The 19,357-nt window shown below is 44.9% G+C and overlaps 1 protein-coding gene across 1 annotated transcript in view; it reads left to right on the forward strand.

Moving 5' to 3' along the window:
- sez6b (seizure related 6 homolog b) overlaps window positions 1-19,357 on the forward strand; it is a gene marked incomplete at its 3' end in the record, with an annotated part of 165,605 nt that overhangs the window by 84,851 nt on the left and 61,397 nt on the right. Inside the window, exon 2 of the mRNA XM_079272313.1 lies at window positions 4,672-4,861. Within this exon, the coding sequence (XP_079128439.1) occupies window positions 4,672-4,861 (190 nt within the window). The remainder of the gene's footprint in view (window positions 1-4,671; window positions 4,862-19,357) is intronic.

Consider the following 19,357-nt stretch of genomic DNA (forward strand, 5'->3'; position numbering starts at 1 on the left):
CAGACCGACCGTCATCTTCCAGCGAACCAAGTCCCACCCCGGCAAGCCTCCGTAGCAGACGGCGTGCCGCTGCCCCCGAACGTGGGCAACGGACGCGGAACTCTCCCCCTTCCTCCTCCGCTCGCTCCGGATGCAGCGCTCGGGGACAAACCTCCGACAGCCCGGCTTCCGGCGACTCCAGCCTCCCAGTACGCCGCGCTCGAAGCCACCGCCACGGCGCTCGCGCCCTGACCGCATCTCCCAATGGAACCGACCCGCCCAGGATCGCTGCCTGGACCATAGCGCGCCTGTTAACGGAGCTGCAGGAGAGGGGGATCCCCCACAAGCGCCACGACAAGAAAGCGACACTGCTCCAACTCCTCGCAGCCGCCATGACACCTCGCCACGCAGCGACGGACTTTCCAGCAACAACACACGGGCGCGCCGTCAGTGACGCAATCACGCACCACCAAGCCCCGCCCCGCCGGCCTCGACGTTCCAGGTTCACAGCGTCCCCCTCCACCACCACAAGGAAAGAGAGAAGAAGGGAAAAGAGAGTCTACGCAACAAAGCACACCGTGCCAACTCCTCCAAACCTTCCCAAAGTCAGGTCAGGCACCAGGTAAGTCCTGGCACCGGGTTGCCAGGTTCCCTCTCCTCCGTCCCCCTCTTTAAGTCCGGGCACCGGGTTGCCAGGTTCTCTTTCCTCTGTCCCCTAATGCCGCTTTCCTACTACGCATACTCTGCCCACCAGGCGATTCCTGGCACCGGGCTGCCAGGTCTTCTGGCCCCGTCCCCGTCTTTAAGTCCTGGCACCGGGTTGCCAGGTTCCCTTTCCTCTGTCCCCTAATGCCGCTTTCCTACTTTGCATACTCTTCCCACCGGGCGGATTCCTGGCACCGGGTTGCCAGGTCTTCTTGCCTCTGTCCCCCTCTTTTAGTCCTGGCACCGGGCTGCCAGGCTCCCTCTCCCCCATCCCCCTCCCCTATCCCGCTTTTCCTACTACGCATACTCTTCCCACTAGGCAGATTCCAGGCACCGGGTTGCCAGGTCTTCTTGACTCTGTCCCCCCCTAAGTCCTGGCACCGGGTTGCCAGGTTCCCTCTCCTCTGTCCCCCTCCCCTATTCCGCTTTTCCTACTAGGCAGATTCCTGGCACCGGGCTGCCAGGTCTTCTTGCCTGTCCCCCCCTAAGTCCTGGCACCGGGTTGCCAGGTTCCCTCTCCTCTGTCCCCCTCCCCCATTCCGCTTTTCCACCATGCAGATACCAAGCAACAACACAGCCACGGAGTGCAATGACACAGCCACTCAACGACTCAGCCATGCTACGCAACGTTAGAACGCAGCAGCCACGCATCGCAGCCACTGACCGCAGCCACGCAACAATGCAGCAACCGAACGCAGCAGGCAACGGGACGCAGCAACAGGAACAGAGCGCAGCAACGAATCGCAGCAACGGACCGCAGCAACGCAGCCACGGAGTGCAATCACGCAGCCACGGAACGACTCAGCCATGCCACGTAACGCAGCAACGCCGGAACGGAATGCAGCAACGGCAGAACGCAGCAGCCACGCATTGCAACGACGGAACACAGCAATGCAGTGCAACAACGTACCCCAGCAATGTAACGCAGCAATGCAACGACACAGCAAGCAACAACTGGATGCAGCAACACAGTGCAACGGACCGCAGCAACGTAACAACGCAGCAAGTAACGACGCAGCAATGCAGCAAGCAACAATCTCTTTAAATAACTCCTACATACCGTAACGCTTTGTCCACCACCCTCATCCGTCATCATACGTTACAGGGAAGACAAAATGCTCCCAAACTTGCGACTTAAATGACGCCGCGGCTTCTCAAGTTCCTCCGCTTGCCATGACTTCACTGTTAAATGCTTCTAAGCTGCCCCGTTCACGTGAACACACTACTGCGCTATATCTGTTCACTGACACTCTGCATTGATATTCGGGGACTTGTTACTTGAAAAGGAACAGCAGCAGTAGAACTTTATTACACACTATGATGAATACGCTGTAAAAAAAGAAAAGAAAAAAAATACTCGATTGATCCGCGGTTCACGAGTGATCCGAACCGTGAGGGGTGATCCGAACCGTGAGGGGTGATCCGAACCGTGAGGGGTGATCCGAACCGTGAGGGGTGATCCGAACCGTGAGGGGTGATCCGAACCGTGAGGGGTGCTCCGAACGGATCACGGATTGATCCGTGATCCGTGACACCACTAATATGTATGTGTATGTGTATGTGTATGTGTGTGTGTGTGTGTATATGTATATATGTATATATATGTGTATATATACTTTTAAATGATAATTCACAAGCTTAGGACCCTGCCTCGGCCGAGGGCAACCTTCGTCGATTATTTGGAGTGTTGAGGAATGGTTGATGGAGATTTAGCCCGTAGCGGTTTGGGGGAGGCTTAGCTGAGGATCCACTGCGGCTACCGGGCCTTGCAGATTACCAAAATAAGTCTCCCTGGGGAGCAGGTTGCCTACCCGTGCGCAGTTGGTAAGCGTGGGAAGACGGGTTATCGACAATGGAGTTCTGCTGGTCGGCAAAATCAAGTCAGGATTTATGGGTTTAAAGACAGCGTCGGATATGGCGGAACAGATGTTGGATGGGTGTCTGCAGGAGGGCGGATCTTCTGAACTTCTGAAATGAGAAACGAGAAGCCATGGGGTTGCGGTGGCCCAGGCGTGAGCTGCATCGAGAACGCGCCCTTGACAGGCGGGTGTCGCAGCATCATTTTGATGATTGGGTAAGTGACTGCTAGGTTGTCAGGAGTTTAAGAGATGGACTTGCTGCGCCGTCCGTGGCCCCACGTAATGGCTGCGGCTACTATTGGTCAGATTTCGTAGCATGAGGGGAAACGACTTGGCATCTGCTTGCGAGATCCGAGGCTGGTCTACGGCAAGACGTCTTCTGTCGTGGGAACCCCCCAAAGACTGCAGAGGGAGCAGCATTGTTGTGTTGACCAATTGTGTGGGTCCATCGCTGGCAGTGGACGGGGTGGGGGCACTGGCATCCCGGCTACGGCAACTTGCTGTGGTTGCTGGAAGTAGGAGGTGGTAGCACTGGCATCCCGGTGCCAGGTGTCCCGGTTACGGCAACTTGCTGTGTTTTCTGAAAGTAGTTGGTGGGGGGCACTGGCATCTCGGTGCCAGGTGCCTCGGCTAAGGAGACATGCTGTGGCTGTTGGAAGCAGCCGGCCAGGGGGGGGGGAGGCGCTGGCGTCCTGCGTTCCATTGTTGCTTTACGTTCCGTTGTTGCGTTGCTGCATTCCATTGTTGTGTTCAGTTGCTTGCTGCGATGCGTTGCTGCGATGCGTTGCTGAGTGGCGTTCCGTTATTGTGTCGTGGCGTTCCGTGGCTGCGCCGTTCCATGGCTGCGCCGTTCCATGGCTGCGACCCGTAGCTTGCTGCGACCCATTGCTGCGATTAGTTGCCGCTTGCTGTGATCCGTGGCTGCGATCCATTGCTGCTTGCTGCGATCCGTTGCTGCGTTGCGTCTTTCCATGGCTGCGTTCCGTGGCTGCGTCGGTGCGTTCTGTTATTGCAATGAGTTGCTGCGTCGCGTCGTTGCTTGCTGCGTCGTGTCGTTGCTTGCTGCGATACATTGTTGCGATACGTTGCGTTGCGGCGTTCCATTGTTGTGTTCCGTTGCTTGCTGCGATGCGTTGCGATGTGTTGCTGCGTGGCGTTCCGTTATTGCGTCGTGCCGTTCAGTGGCTGTGCCGATGTGTTGCTGCGTGGCATTCCGTTATTCTGTGGCTGCACCGTTCCGTGGCTGCGCCGTTCAGTGGCTGCGCCGTGTTGCTGCGTGGCGTTCCGTTATTGCGTTGTGCCGTTCCGTGGCTGCGATGTGTTGCTGTGTGGCGTTCCGTGGCTGCGCCGTTCCGTTTGTGCCGTTCCGTTTGTGCCGTTCCGTGGCTGCGATGTGTTGCTGCGTGGCGTTCCGTGGCTGCGCCGTTCCGTGGCTGCGCCGTTCCGTGGCTGCGCCGTTCCGTGGCTGCGCCGTTCCGTGGCTGCGCCGTTCCGTGGCTGCGCCGTTCCGTGGCTGCGACCCGTTGCTTGCTGCGACCCTTAGCTGCGATTAGTCGGTCGGGCTAAAGAGGCTAAACTGGAAAAAAGCCATTTGTCAGCTTTCGCTGTGAGTTTTTTTTTCTTCTTTTTTATCATGCTGTCTTCTGATAGCAGAAGGGTCTTCCAGTCACCCCTGAGGGTGAAGCCCGTTCTTTCAGTTTTGCAGCTGCTTTTATGCTTATCTGAGGCTGGAACCTCCCCCAAAATAATGCATCACTCACACATGGTGATGTCATCTTGGAGGTCAGTACCAGGCTCAGTCCAGGAGCTGACTGTGTAATGAAATTATGTCTTGGTTAAAAAGCACTGAATACATGCAGATTGTGGTCGCAAACACAATTGAAACCGCAACAGCGTTTTCAATCTGGCCCATGGTGATTGTTGTGCAGAATGGGGTCATCAGCTCCTGTGTCAGGTTGAGAATCCTCAACGAGCATAGGATGCCGCTGGGCCTTTTGTGATATTACAATCAATGTTGGTCTCCTTCTTCAGGTCCTGTGAGGCTTTGAATCCCTCAGAATCTTCATTGTTTATTTTGTTTTTTGACATGATCCACAGATGGTCTAATTCTTACACTGTTTTCTGTCAGGTGTTGAATGTGAATCTATCTGAAGGAGACAAGGTGGTGTTTGAAGATGTGGGCCACAGAGAGAACACCATGCTGGCCAATGAGTCCATTCTGATGAGGGGGTTGGTTATAAGAAGCCACAGCAATCAGATCTCTATCCGCTTCCACAACCAGAGGTCTCAGGTTGGATCAGTGCTGCTCAGATACCAAGGTAAGTTTGCATTACATGAAAGATGATATTTAAATGATGTCATGTTTTTTTGCTCCCTTGACATTTTTGTAACTTTAAGTTGAATTCACATTTCTATCATGTAATAAACTGCTGTTAAATATCACTGTAGTGCCATATATACAAAGGAAGTAGAATTATATAGCTGTATTGCCTGTAGCCAATTTGATAATTAATAAATCACATCAAAATTTGTAATTATATTTAATTTAGAATTACGACTCATAAGCCCATGAAGTAACGATTTAACATTCTGAATGTTAATATGTCATCAAACACATAGTATCTGTGTAAAGATCTAGAGGAGTAATGTCTACCTGAGCAGAGAATGAAGTCTCTCTCCCTCTGTGTGTTGATACCAGAACTTCTCCTTGCTTTGCTGACATAGCCGGGCCGGCCGTATGCCTTTGAGTGCATGTGAGCATCCCAGACTGATAAGCTCACGGCCGCCACTCTGCACTGCTCTCATATGGAGGTTACAGCTGTTCACTTTATCCCGACCAACAGCGTCATCGAAGCAATGACGTCCTTCATTTCCCACCCAGTTAAAAACTGTAAACTGTTAGCTGCCGGCTTGCAGTCACCATGTTGAGAGCTGTTGAGAGGCAATCAAAATGAATTGAATTTGTAGTTTGAATTACATTAATACCGTACTTTTCACCCCACGCTTTGAGGCGTCGGCTTATAGTCCGGTGCGATTTATATACGGATTTTTCCGTAGCTTTCCTCCGCCAACACATTTAACATGAATATTGTAATGTTCCACTTACGAGTCGGAGACAGGGTCCTTGCAAGGGGTTTATTCACAGAAACCGTCGCTCTTATTGCCGAGCAACTCCCTCGAACATTATCCGTAGAGTGTGTTTTCCACAATAACAACCACAACTTCCGGTTCCGGGATAACACAACATTTACTAGCTCCTGACACAGAACAGTTGCTACCAGCAACTGCCAGCAACCCCTCTGCACCAGCTGTTACTGACAGGGTCGCTACAATATGGATGAAGTACCTTTGACCTACCTCTCAATAGGACTGTTACCAAAAAAGGTTGAACGGAAAGATGCTTTTAACAGTACATGTCCGACTCGCTAGCTTCTAAGCTAATTTTAACATTACCGCCAATGGGGAAATGCTAACCGCGATTAGCATTCGCGAATATATAATATATCTTCGTACATCTTTTCATGCAGACATACTTACATTACAGACTAAGGTCTCCCGGCTACCAAACGAAAAGCAATGAGGCAATAACTGTTGTTGCTCATAGCTCTGAATAGCTGTTGTGCTAGCAGCAACTGGCCAAGCCAGTTAGCCGTAAATGCTATTCAGAGCTACGAGCAACGTAGACACGCTGCATGAGAAGAGCAACTTTTTCTCAAGTCTGCCAGTGGATCCTAACAGCGTGGAGCAGTGTGAAAGAATCCACCATCACCAACGGGTTCCGAAAGGCTGGACTGCTGCGAGATGAGGGGGACAGCGCAATGAGGAGGACAGCGCAAGCTCAGGGGCGGATTTGCCTCGGGAGCAAAGTGACACTGAGGGTGCAGACGAAAGACAGACTGAGTGCAACGAAGCAATTCTGAGGCTGTTTAATTCCGACACTGAAGAAGAGGACTTTAATGGTTTTAGTGCACAGGAGGACGATGGTGACAGCGATCAACAGCGATCCTGTGTCGATCCAGCCACTTTCCGGCTCGGATCAGAGGGATTACCGGTACCGTAAGCCACTTCCCGGCTTGGACCTGTGCGGAGCGCGTGGAGACGCCTCCTAGTTGACTTATTACCGTTTGTTCCAGTTTTTCCAGTTTTTTACAGTTCTACAAAACTTGTTCTACAGTACTACAAAACTTGTTCAAGAGTTTTTTTGTGTGCGTGTTTTTGTGTGCGTGTTTTTGAGTGAGAGAAATAAATCATCTTGGTTTGCAATATAACTCTGCTGTCCTGAGTCTGCATTTGGGTCCTTGAACACACCACATCATGAACCGGTAGGTATGCCTGTATGAAGCATGAAAAGATATACGGTACAAAGGTGGATACAAAGATATTATATTCTCTAATGCTAATCACTAATGCTAATCGCGGGTAGCATTTCGGCTTATAGTCCGATGTGGCTTATATAAGTAAATATTCCGTTTTCTTCTCAACATTAGAGGGTGGGGCCTATATACCGGTGCGACTTATAGTCCGGAAAGTACGGTAAGCGCATTTGCACTGATTTATTGATCAGCCCACAGTAAGAACTATATAAGTTAAAGCTCCCACACATTGAGCTAAAACTCTCCACAGATCTAGTCCACATAAATACTCTATGAGCTAGCCCAGCTTTTTGTCTGAAATACTAAAAGATTAGGTTGTTGATCAATGCATTCAATTGTGTATTGTGATGGCTTTAGTAGTGAAGCTGTGCATGTGTTGGCTGAGATAGGATTCATCACAGTTGAGTTGCTGTTGAAACTTATTGTTCCAAGGCAGAGAAAGGAAAGTGCAGGCCAGGCAGCAGTGGAGGAGAATGGCACCATGGATATATGTGATTGTATTCATGGTTGAACATGCTCACACTCACCATCATCAATTTACAATATGTCACTTCTGACATACATAGAACATCCTTCTGGAATTCTAACCACATCCCCAGTTAGGAAGCTACCATACAGCATGTATAAAGGCAGGCAGCATAACAAATGTCATTGCATAATTCAGTGTTGAAGGCGATATGCCATATGTCACCCAGGAAAGTCATTTTTCCATGTCATTTATATACACAAAAATGATTATGTTGGCCTACATACCGCCATATAACATGTAGGATCCAAAGATGGATTAAAATGTTATTGTCTCAAAAATGAGCAGATAATGAGGTGACTTTTGCTGATTTAGTCAAACTTGTACGATTATGTGATACTGGTTGGGTAATTATTTAAGATTCTGTTATCAATCATGGGCAGGTTAATTCAAAGTGAGACTATATAACAATAATACATTTTATTTATATTGCACTTTTCATCGTAGTCAAAGACACTTTACATTAAGACCATCATATATAAAAGCTATACACCAAAAACATAAAACGGACAATAATGGTCACACATTAAAAGCAGTTCTGAATAGGTGGGTTTTGATTTGGGATTTGAACATGGAAAGGTCAGTGCAGTCTCAGTTGTGTTTGGGCAGATATGGAGAAGATATGTCGCCCCATGTCCGGTGCTTGGTCCTGAGTGGAAGGGACAGGAGGTTGGCATCAGGAGCGGAGCCGACGGGATGGAGTGTGGTGGTGAAGCAGGTCGGTGAGGTAGGAGGGGACCTGATTATGGAGGGCTTTGTGAGTGAGGAGAAGGACTTTGTATTGGATCCGTTGTGGGACGGGGAGCCAGTGATGTGAAGAGGGGAAACTCTACTTGTCTTCCTTTGCAATAAAACAGCCAAATATATTGATATTATATGTTGGCACTAAGTAAAAGCAATCAACTGCTTCAGTTTAGAACTGCTGGTGTCAATATCGTCTTTTGAAAAGCCCAGAAAACACTCATTAGAATAATATTGATGTAGATGATGTAAAGTGAATTTAAGAGCTGCATGCTTCATCTAATCGCTTGATGGTCTTCCATTTGACTCTTGCATCACAAGAGTGATGCTGGGAGATCGTGCATGTTGAGCGGCGGATGGGCCAGCTCATTCTGCTCCTTGGATAATTATAAACCATTGACATGCTGAGAAATTAATTTTAAATGGGCATGTATCCAATATTCTTTGGGTTATTATGAAGATGTAATTGCAACAGGATTTTTTCATGACTTAATTATGGGGGGAGTTGAAATTACTTTTTTCCCGCATTAATTACTGCCATGTCAGAAAGTAGCATGAATAACAGCACACATAAATAGGTTTGGCATTCAGTTGAGTCCATCAAGCAGAAAACAAACATGGGGTTATCTCTTTAGTGAAAATGTACAGTGGTCAGCTGCAGGGACAGAAAAAAGGGTGTTTTGTAAAGTGTTTATCACTCCACATTACTCTGACTTTATATTCCAACCTTTACTTTCTGTTAGCACATGTATGCCTCTCACAGGTGGAGCGTTTAATAACTTCATATTGAGCAAACTGGTGTGTAACTTCATGTGTCAGGAGATGGACTGCCCTCAATGGCACCTGACTTATTCTGTGATAATGTTGAAGATCCAGTGCAGGATATTTACTTTTAGCCCAACCCAAATTGTTCATATTAATACATGATGAATCGGGTCATAGTATATCCTTCTGTATTCATCCTAACTGAATAAGGCAAAACAAATATAACAACCAGATATCACCATGAAACTTCCCCAGTTTGTTACTCACATTAAGACAAATCATTTTTATATTACCAGTTTTCTGAAAGTAGGCGTTATCGTATTGAATATGAGGTAATTTGTAGGGGTGTAACGGTTCACAAAATTCACGGTTCGGTTCGGTACGATACAGTGGAGCCACGGTTCGGTACGTTTCGGTACAGTAGAAAACTATAAATGCCAGAGAAATGTACTTGATTTTAAAATATATTTATTCATTACAACTAACATCATAAAGTTATTCTTTGACTTTGAACAATGATGGAACTATACCTGAGTGACCCGTCTTCTGGGGTGTCTTCTTAGCAACACATGAGCATAAAAAACAAAAACTGCTCCTTAATGTTATGTAGTATTGTTACTTACATCTTGCAAAAGAGATTTTTAATCTCAATGGGACTACCTGGTTAAATAAAGGTTTAAAAAAAAAAACCCTAACCCTTTTTTTTTTTTCCAAACGTATTCGGTTCGTCATGCATACCGAACCGTTAGCCTCGTACCGAACGGTTCAACACGAATACGCGTACCGTTACACCCCTAGTAATTTGCATACATTTCTAAAACAGGAATCTGAATATTGGCCCAGGTTCAAAATGATTGTGTGATTTTGTTCATTTTGTCAAAGGTTTTATTTTGGATATCTCGTTATATCACTCCATAAATCATACTATTAACAGCCATAAATAAATACATTTTCTGCATGTTCTAGGAGTAAAATGTTGTATAAATCAGGCCCTGAATGATATATAAACAAACCCCTCCATAGAAAACTTCAAAATATAGAGAGGAATGAAACTGGTAAGTTTAGTGTACGTTCTTGCTACTAAAGTGGAGATTTGTGGCTCATTTAGAGAAAACGGCCTTTAATTACGAGATGTTTTGGAAAATCACATACATTTATAAGGCACTACAGGTGAATAGGGTAAAAATAGATATCACCATGAAACTTCCCCAATAATTTTTTTGTGTTGCAAGTTTCTGAAATGGTATGTTAAAATATGCAAATGAGGTATTATTTAATAATAACCTTTGGTGAATCCAGGCCATTGTCCAGGCCATGTTTTGGAGTGATTTCTTTTTTTTTACTTTGGGGTTCCTTTTATATCTGCTTTGTAAAGCACTTTTTATTGCTGCTTGTTTTGATAAGTGCTATATGAATTACCTTTATTATTATTAATATTACACAAGATGCATTTGTCAACAGATTAAACCTTCATTGCACAACATGAGATTTATCGTCTATAATCTAGCATTAAATATTACAATTACACAGAAAGTTTGTATTTTCTAGAAAGCAGATATGAGCTGCATCAAGAACGCACCCTTGACGGATGGGTGTCACAGCGTCCTTTGATGATTGGGTAAACGACTGCTAGGTTGTCAGGAGTTAAGAGATGGACTTGCTGCGCCATTCATGGCCCCACGTAATGGCTGCGGCTACTATTGGGTAGATTTTGTAGCATGAAGGGAAAACGACTTGGCATTTGCTTGCGAGGTCCGAGGGCTGATCTACGGCAAAACGTCTTCTGTCATGGAAACCCCCAAAAGCCAGCAGAGGGAGCGGCATCGTTGTGTGGCACCTGGCATCCCGGTTATGACATTTTTAGCATTTTGCTTGGTGTAGATTCTTTCTTTTTCTTTTTTACCTAACTTTGTTTTTTTAACACTCAATGGCTGAAGGAGGAGAAATGGATTTTTCAAGACCAGAAAAACTGGACATCGTATCAAAGAGTCGGTCAACCCCACAGCTAGCATGGAAATGGATTTGTACCAACGGTATTTCTGGCTGACAGCGGCGGAGAAGCGTTGCACATTTCATGGCTAAGAATGAAACTTTTGGAGAGACCCGAGTGGATTTACAACTCAACGAACACGTTTGCAGGAGGACCTCTGACTGGAACTGAACTGAACCGATGTTCTGTATACATCAGTGGCGGGCCGTGCATTTTATACCTGGGCCTTCAGTGCTGTCCTACTACAGTTGAATAACCTAATTATGAGCCACAGCTACGGTTATTTGTTTCTAGGGGTGTAATAATACACGTATTCGTATTAAACCGTTCAGTACGAGGCTAACAAACCGAACAATACGTTTGAATAATACGAGTGCATTTCGAAAAAGCAGAAGCTTAAATTGTGGGAAATATAATGTTTTCGGTGGACTGCGCTCATGTAGGAGACAACGGACTTTGTGACCTCTGAACCCGGAACAAAAAAAAACAAAACAAAAAACAGGGAAAAACAACCGCGGCAAACCCTGCGATGATGGGATGCGTCATCATTAACGGACAAGTCAGATGTGGCATTGCAACCAGTGGCAATCCCATTTCTCCACAGTCTGGGACCAAACTCCATCCTCCAAGACGACAACGCTCGCCCCCACAGAGCGGTTTATCAGAGACTACCTCCAGAATGTGGGAGTAGAGGATGGAATGGCCTGCCAACAGTCCTGACCTCAACCCAATTGAACACTTGTGGGATCAGCTTGGGCATGGTGTTTGTGCCAACAGCTGACTTGCGACAAATCCTGCTTGAGGAGTGGAATGCCATCCCACAGCACTATGTGAGCAGGCTGCTGACCAGCATGAGGAGGAGGAGCCAGGCTGTGTAAGGCAAGGCAAGGCAAGTTTATTTGTATAGCACATTTCAACAACAAGGTAATTCAAAGTGCTTCACATAAAACCATTAAAAGCATCAAAACATAAAAACAATTTTTTTAAAACAGTGTAAGAAATAAAATACAGTAGTAAAATGCAGAAATGCAGGAAATTGATGAATATATTAATTGAATGTGGTTCAATTAAAGGCAGCAGCAAACAGAAAAGTCTTCAATCTTGATTTAAATGAGCTGAGGGTCTCAGCAGACCTGCAGCTTTCTGGGACTTTGTTCCAGATATGTGGAGCAGAAAAACTGAACGCTGCTTCTCCATGTTTAGTTCTGACTCTGGGAACAGAAAGTAGACCGGTCCCAGACGACCTGAGGGGTCGGGATGGTTCATAAGGTAGTAGCAGATCAGAGATGTATTTTGGCCCTAAACCATTCAGTGCTTTGTAAACCAACAGCAGGATTTTAAAGTCAATTCTTTGCTGGACAGGAAGCCAGTGCAAAAACCTCAGAACTGGAGTGATGTGATCCACCCTCCTGGTCTTAGTGAGGACTCGAGCTGCAGCGTTCTGAATCAGCTGCAGCTTTCTGACAGACTTTTTACAGAGACCTGTAAACACACCGTTACAGTAGTCCAGTCTGCTGAAGATAAATGCGTGGACAAGTTTTTCCAAATCCTGTTGAGACATAAATCCTCTAATCCTTGATATATTCTTTAGGTGATAGTAGGCTGATTTTGTAATTGTCTTGATATGGCTGTTCAGGTTGAGGTCTGAATCCATAACTACACCTAGATTTCTGGCTTGGTTTGTGGGTTTTAACATCAGTGACTGAAGCTGAGTGGTGATTTTCAATTGTTCGTCCTTGGTACAAAAAACAATTACTTCTGTTTTATCTTTGTTTAATTGAAGAAAATTCTGGCACATCCAGTTGTTGATTTGTTCAATGAAGTTACTCAGCCCTTGTATGGGATTATAGTCCCCTGGTGACATAGTTATGTAGATTTGTGTGTCGTCTGCATAATTATGATAACACACTTTGTTGTTTTCCATAATCTGAGCTAGTGGAAGCATGTAGATGTTGAACAGAAGAGGCCCCAGTATTGAACCTTGGGGAACACCACCCCATGTCATTTTAGTCAGCTCTGATGTGTAATCAGCTACAGACACAAAGTATTCTCGGCCCTTGAAGTAGGATTCAAACCAGTTAAGTGCTGTGCCAGAGAGTCCCACCCAGATTTTTAGTCTTTCTAGGAGTATGGCATCGTCGACCGTGTCGAATGCAGCACTGAGATCTAGTAACACTAAGACTGAACTTCTGCCATTGTCTATGTTTAAGTGGATGTCGTTGAAAACCTTAACAAGATCAGTTTCAGTGCTGTGGTGCTGTCGAAAGCCTGACTGGAAAACATCAAAGCAGTTATTTAAGGCCAAGAAGTTGGTCAGCTGTTGGAAAACCGCTTTTTCAATTATTTTACTTAAAAATGGGAGGTTTGATATTGGCCTATAATTTTTCATCGTTGCGGAGTCTAAACTAGCCTTCTTTAGGAGTGGTTTAATAACTGCAGTTTTTAGGGCTTGTGGGAAGACACCTGTGTTTACAATTTGTAAAAGATCAGTGGTCATGCAGTTTGAAATATATTTGAAAAAGTGTGTTGGTAGAATATCCAAGCAGCAGGAGGATGGCTTCAGATGTTGTATAATGTCTTCTAGGCTTCTACGGTCGATTGAATGAAATTGTGTCATGATATTTGAATGGATGTTATTCAGAGATCAGGACAACACATATCCTGTGGTTGATGTGGAGGCACTGACTGCTTGTCTAATTTTCTGAATTTTGCCAGTAAAAAAGGAGGCAAATTGATTGCATGCCCAGGTGGATTGGAGTGTATGGTTCTTCCACACGCTACTGAGGCTCCTGTTTGTTAAATGAATAAATTGCGAAATTGCCAATATGTCTTGTTTCTGCCTTGTTACTGATAGACTTCAATCATCCAATCCACCAAACACCAAACAAGAGTCAATAGCAACAGCAGATTAAGCTGTTTGGCATTGGCAGAGAAGATTTGGCAAATTTTTCATGGGCGCAACCCACATACTCAGCTGTGCCGCTCATCCCACAAATGCATGTTCCTTACAAATGGGGCACCGTTTGAAAGGTAAATAAACCGGCTTTCCAACGGTATAAAATGTATTGCCCAGGAGCATTGTTATAATAGAGAAATAATCTACCAAACACAAATGTCTGAACTTTTTGTTCGATGTTTATTACGCAGCTTTTTGTAGTCCAGAATTGACTGTACATGTCATGATCAGGCTTTGCCTTGTGTTTTTCTGTAGCTCTTCAACTCAGCCACTCCCTCAGCACCAGTCCAACTCCCCTCACCTGTCCTTCATCAGTAATCAAGCACTCTCTCATCAGCACAACTCTCCTCACCTGTTCTAGTCACTACTTAAACCCCTGTCTCTCACTCACTCACTGCCAGATCGTTGTTTGTGTTCTCCCTGCCCGTTTGTGTCGTCCTGTTCCCGGTTTCCCCGTCTGCCTGCCCTGCCTCGTTTCCCACTGGATTTCCCCCCTCATCTCTTGTTTTTGCTTGGACTCCCTGTTGTGTGGTAATTATTTCCTTTTTGTGTGGAATGAAACACTTTTTTCATTTCACCTGACTGTCTGCTCTTGAGTCTTCATGATGTCCCATGACAGTACAGTAAAGTATCTCTCCATACAGACAAGGCCGTGTCCCGCAGAGGTGATGACGTTCTGTGAAATTGAATCTCATCACTGAAGGATAATTCCCACCCAGTGTCCTCTCCTCTACAAGCCTGTCACACTCAATTATTCCCAATGAGCTCTGATGAGCGAGGCGTAAACGTATCTCCTCTGTCACTTTCTTTATTGATGTCCAGGCACAGACGAAGATGTATGTATTTTTCATCAGTCCATGCAGAATGGAAGACTGCTAATAGACCATTTGTCTTTGTTAGCAAAAGGAAATTTCATTTTGCTACAAATATAGAACATCAGCAGGGCTGTCAGTATGCAGGATAGTAAACCAAAGGGTAAGAGACTGATACTGGTAACTGGGGCAATGTCTGTGATAGCAAGTTCTACATTTACTCTGTATCATGAGAGCATTCAATGCTTTAAGCTTATAGATAATATGTTTATAACCATGGAGCTATTTCTGTATTACCTTTTTGGGATGTTCAACATCGAACCCTGTGACCGTCCATTATTTGAATACCAAGCTTCTTTATCAAATTATGGTATCCATACAAGCATCCATGGTAACCTCACTAGTTGTTGCTTTGGACCAAAGTGTTACTGTCATTCTCGTGCTAGCAGGGCCAAAATAGAAGCACACCGAATGCTGTCACACAACACTGCCCCTTGGAGGACTGGACAGTGCACAATTGCAGAATCCTCAATGGTGGACTACAGTAAAGATATTAGCATCAGCTGCTGATGGTTCACCTCATGAGTTCCTTCATGGTCCCTATCATTACAAACCCCATGTGTCCCTTCGTTGGCCCGTAGAGCAGCTGGCCATCAGAGGATGAGAGCACTGCAGTCCTACTGGGTGATTCACCTCAGGGTGGGAGGTCTGATGCTCCACACCATGTTAAGCTAATTGAAAGAGAAACAGAAGGGTGATCTTGCTATAACATGTCCACGTACTGCAGCCACAAGCCACCGCCGCTGAGCTGAGAGGCTGCTGCAATAAAGCACAAATTAAATGGATTGCAGGGGTGGAGGCTTGGTGTGGGGGTTTTACTGTACTTCTATGGCTCATTGACTCACAGGGAGTGGGGGAATACAGAAGAGAGACATTTCCAAAGTAACACAGATTATACCACAGTCTGCTGGCAATCTGTTTCTCCCCTTGTTCTTTTCTATCCAGCTCATCCTGCATCATCTGTGGGCCCCTACTTTATGTATGATCTGGGTGTTTCTGTGCCCTCATCCTCTCTTTCCTGCTGGCTATTTATCATTGTTGATAGCCTCTTGAGGATGGAGAAAATAGGGGTGCAGCCCTATTGGATACTCTTTGGAGCAGCTACTGTAGGTCTTTCTTTGTCATCCTCTGCCGTTCTCTCTGTCAAGACTTTTCTCCCTGTGGATCACACTAAAATTAGGGCAGTGCTTAAAATGTGTGGATTTGTATTAAAACCACCAATAGTATAATGGCAGCTCCTCCAACAAATCTAGTTACTATTATGTTATTATCTAGTCATTAATATAAATATTTTGATCTCAGATGCCTGAGCCGAGAAATGATTCCAGAGTATTGCTGGAGGAACTCAATACTTACCAGTCCAAAATAGATTGTGACTCTAGAACATTATGCCGTACTCTACTGTGAAGAGCTGAAAATTTACTTAGTTATTTCATGGTGGTTTTTGTCAAGACCGCTATATCTCATTTAAAAAATATATTTTAAATATCACAAGGTTCAATTTAGGTTTTAAACTTTACATTTACATAATTTTAACTTACACTTCAAATTACATTGTGGTCGCTAAAACCATGAGAAACAATATGCACAGAATATGCCATTATAGCTGGCTGAAAGTTTTCAGGGTATTAGTATTAGACAGGGATTCTAATGAAGAGTTAAGCAATAGCTATTGTTGGGAACGTAGAGGAGCGTGTTTGGGTTATCAGCATCTAAGAAACTAAATTCTTGACATCAATAGAATTATTAATGTAAGTAACAATTATTAATGATTATTAATAACGGGGGACCACCCTGTGAACAGGGACCAATAACCAAACGATAAAACTAAGTCTCATAATTAGTGGAATAGTCTGAGTACTATTACACATTCAGAGTGAAAGTAAAGGTTTAAGTTTGAGCACAGGCCACTACATCCAGTTATTATTACACACACATGCACAAGTAATCACAGACGACTGCTCTTTAAAATACAACAGAGTTTATTAAATCAAAATAATAAATGATCAGATCAAGTAATATCACAATCAACAAACAATATCATACCATTTTATGTGTCTAATACCTAAAGTCAAATGAATAAAGTGGGGTAAGGCTATGTATATAAATATATGTAGATGTATCTATCTGTGTGTGTGTGTGTGTGTGTGTGTGTGTGTGTGTGGAAACAAAGGGGGGGGGGGTTTGTAAACCTACTCAAACAGTGATGATGGGTAATCTAAAAAGGGGCGTGTGAGCCTACAAGCAAAGATGGCGGAGTCTAGAGACCTTCGACAAAATGGCTGCGAGGGGGCCACATGTAACCACGTGGGATGGCGTACCATGTGGGTTGGGGTCAGAGATTACAAAATCATGAGTCTGAGAGGTTCACCCAAAATCAGCGACTCTAACTATGTGTGTGCGGGTTAGTAGAGAGAGAGAGGGAAAACCAAGCTCTGAGCGGGGGTTCGCGTCGCAGTGAGAGTGAGAACAGCTGATCTATCCTGAACAAGTCTGCGGTCGTCGTTCTGAACTGACCACGCTTTTACAGTGATAGCCACGGCTCTACACCTCACTCACATAGCCGATTTAAGGAAGAGAGAACAAAACCAAAACGAAATAAAATAATCCCCAAAACAAAAAGATCTTTACCACTGCGGTGTGTTAGATCCTGGGATACTTCTGGCCCGATACGGGGCTACTTACTGACTCAGCTCTCTATTAAAAGATTGTCGAGCTGGTGTTCTTGCGAGGGAACTCGCCTGGCTCCGCTAACTGCCGTTACTCCCGACGTCTACCCTGCTTCCTCCGGTCTGAGCGCACTCGGTCGAGGGGCCACCCTGACCCCGGGCGCTCCTACCAGTCGCGTCGGTTATGGCAGCTTCCCTCTTATGGATCCGTGCTCTTGGTAAATGCCAGGTTAGGTTTTAACGGCTAGGATTACTTCTTTCTAAAACCGTAAGGGATTGTTAAGTGGATTCGGTCTCTAGGATAACCTTACAGAACTCAGTTGTTAGACATACAATGGCTTTAACTTTTTACTGCCACGAGGAACTTTTTACTACTTGAGCAAATGAATGCACTTGAGAAATTTACTTTAAATGCAGATTAGATATTTATTGCAGGTTATATTTAGTTAGTTTGCAAGGGTTAAGCTACAGCTCACATAAAATGTCACTACACTTGATTCGTTACTTTAATTTTCTTCTTCGATTATACTCATTAGTTTTAGATGCCGAGACGGCTCGGTTGGAGCTGGATCTTCAATGGTGCGATGAAAAGGTTATTTTGGAGTTATTTTGGAGTTGTTAGGAGCGAAGGTCTGGCCAGACCCTCAGTCCTCCTGCTCCGCAGAAGAGTCCGTTCAACAGTCCTCAAAACTCAGTACAAAGTCTTTCTAGGGCGGCGGCGTTCCTCCGTTGTTCAGTTGTTAAAGTCGAGCAGTGGGGAGAGGAAAATCTCGGTCTTTCAATTTTTGTCCACGAACGGCGGTCTTCTTTCCGTGAACAGAGACGAAGTCCTCCGGCGCGGCTGTCGAACGAGGTCCAGTGTTTCTCCATGGATGGCTCGGTCGGTGTCCCATCGTGAATTCCCGTCTTGCTGTTTGCAAGTTACTTCTTTTATAACACTTTTGGGCTGCCTCTCACGTCTCTACCCCCTCTTCCTCAACACGGCCTCCCTCAGCCCATGATTAACATGACATCATTGATTTGGTGCAGGTGCTTCGAAAAGTACCTAACTTTTGTGTGTGTGTGCATGAGGAAATCACCCCAACTTCCCTGTCTGGGCGCTTACTTAATCAAGCTCTGCGCGTGTCTGGGTGTTCAACATCTGTTGTACTTCCCCTTTTCCTACACTCACACATTTCTAACACCGATTAGTTATCATAATCACAGTTACAGTTGTTATAATCAGTTTACTTAGTACACATTTGCTTATAAAATGATTATTGATCTCATCCTTAATCATTATTGTGCTTTGTCTTTTCTTCTCAACCACCATTATTTCCCCATCCCTTGAAGCCAACACCCTGCTTACTTCCTCTTTCTCCGTACTTTCTACACTCAGCCTGCACTATACTCAGATACACTTATTATTATTATCAGGTTTACATTTGTTAAATCACTCTATGTATTAAACATTTGTTATGCAACGATCATACACTTTATCTTTCGATTACACTTTAACTATTGATTTCTGAGTCTATGCTTTATGCTTTTTATATCCTGACCTTCCCCTGATCGTGTATGCATGTTTTCGAGGCAGCTCTCCTCTTCTCGACAGTCTGAAACTTAATTAATGTTTATTCATTTCTAAATTAGTCCAGCATCTAGAATCTAAAGTTAACTTATTAAGTAACCATATCTTATTAGTGAAAATTACGTAGAAGAGCCTTTCTTTTAACTTCTTCTTTATTATTAATGAATGAGGGGCGATGTGTCCATGTCAGGAACAGAAAACCACTTCCATTTTAATGAACTATATTGATTTTTTAATTTAAGCTTCTTTTACAGAATTACTATTATTTAACTTCCATGGTCTTTTTAATTATTCCATATTTGAAATCCTATTCAAAGGCCTACCTTGAGGCCTTTCTCAGCTGCAGAACAGT

Source organism: Melanostigma gelatinosum (genome assembly GCF_949748355.1).
Source record: "Melanostigma gelatinosum genome assembly, chromosome: 7".
In the NCBI taxonomy this organism is placed as follows: Eukaryota; Metazoa; Chordata; class Actinopteri; order Perciformes; family Zoarcidae; genus Melanostigma; species Melanostigma gelatinosum.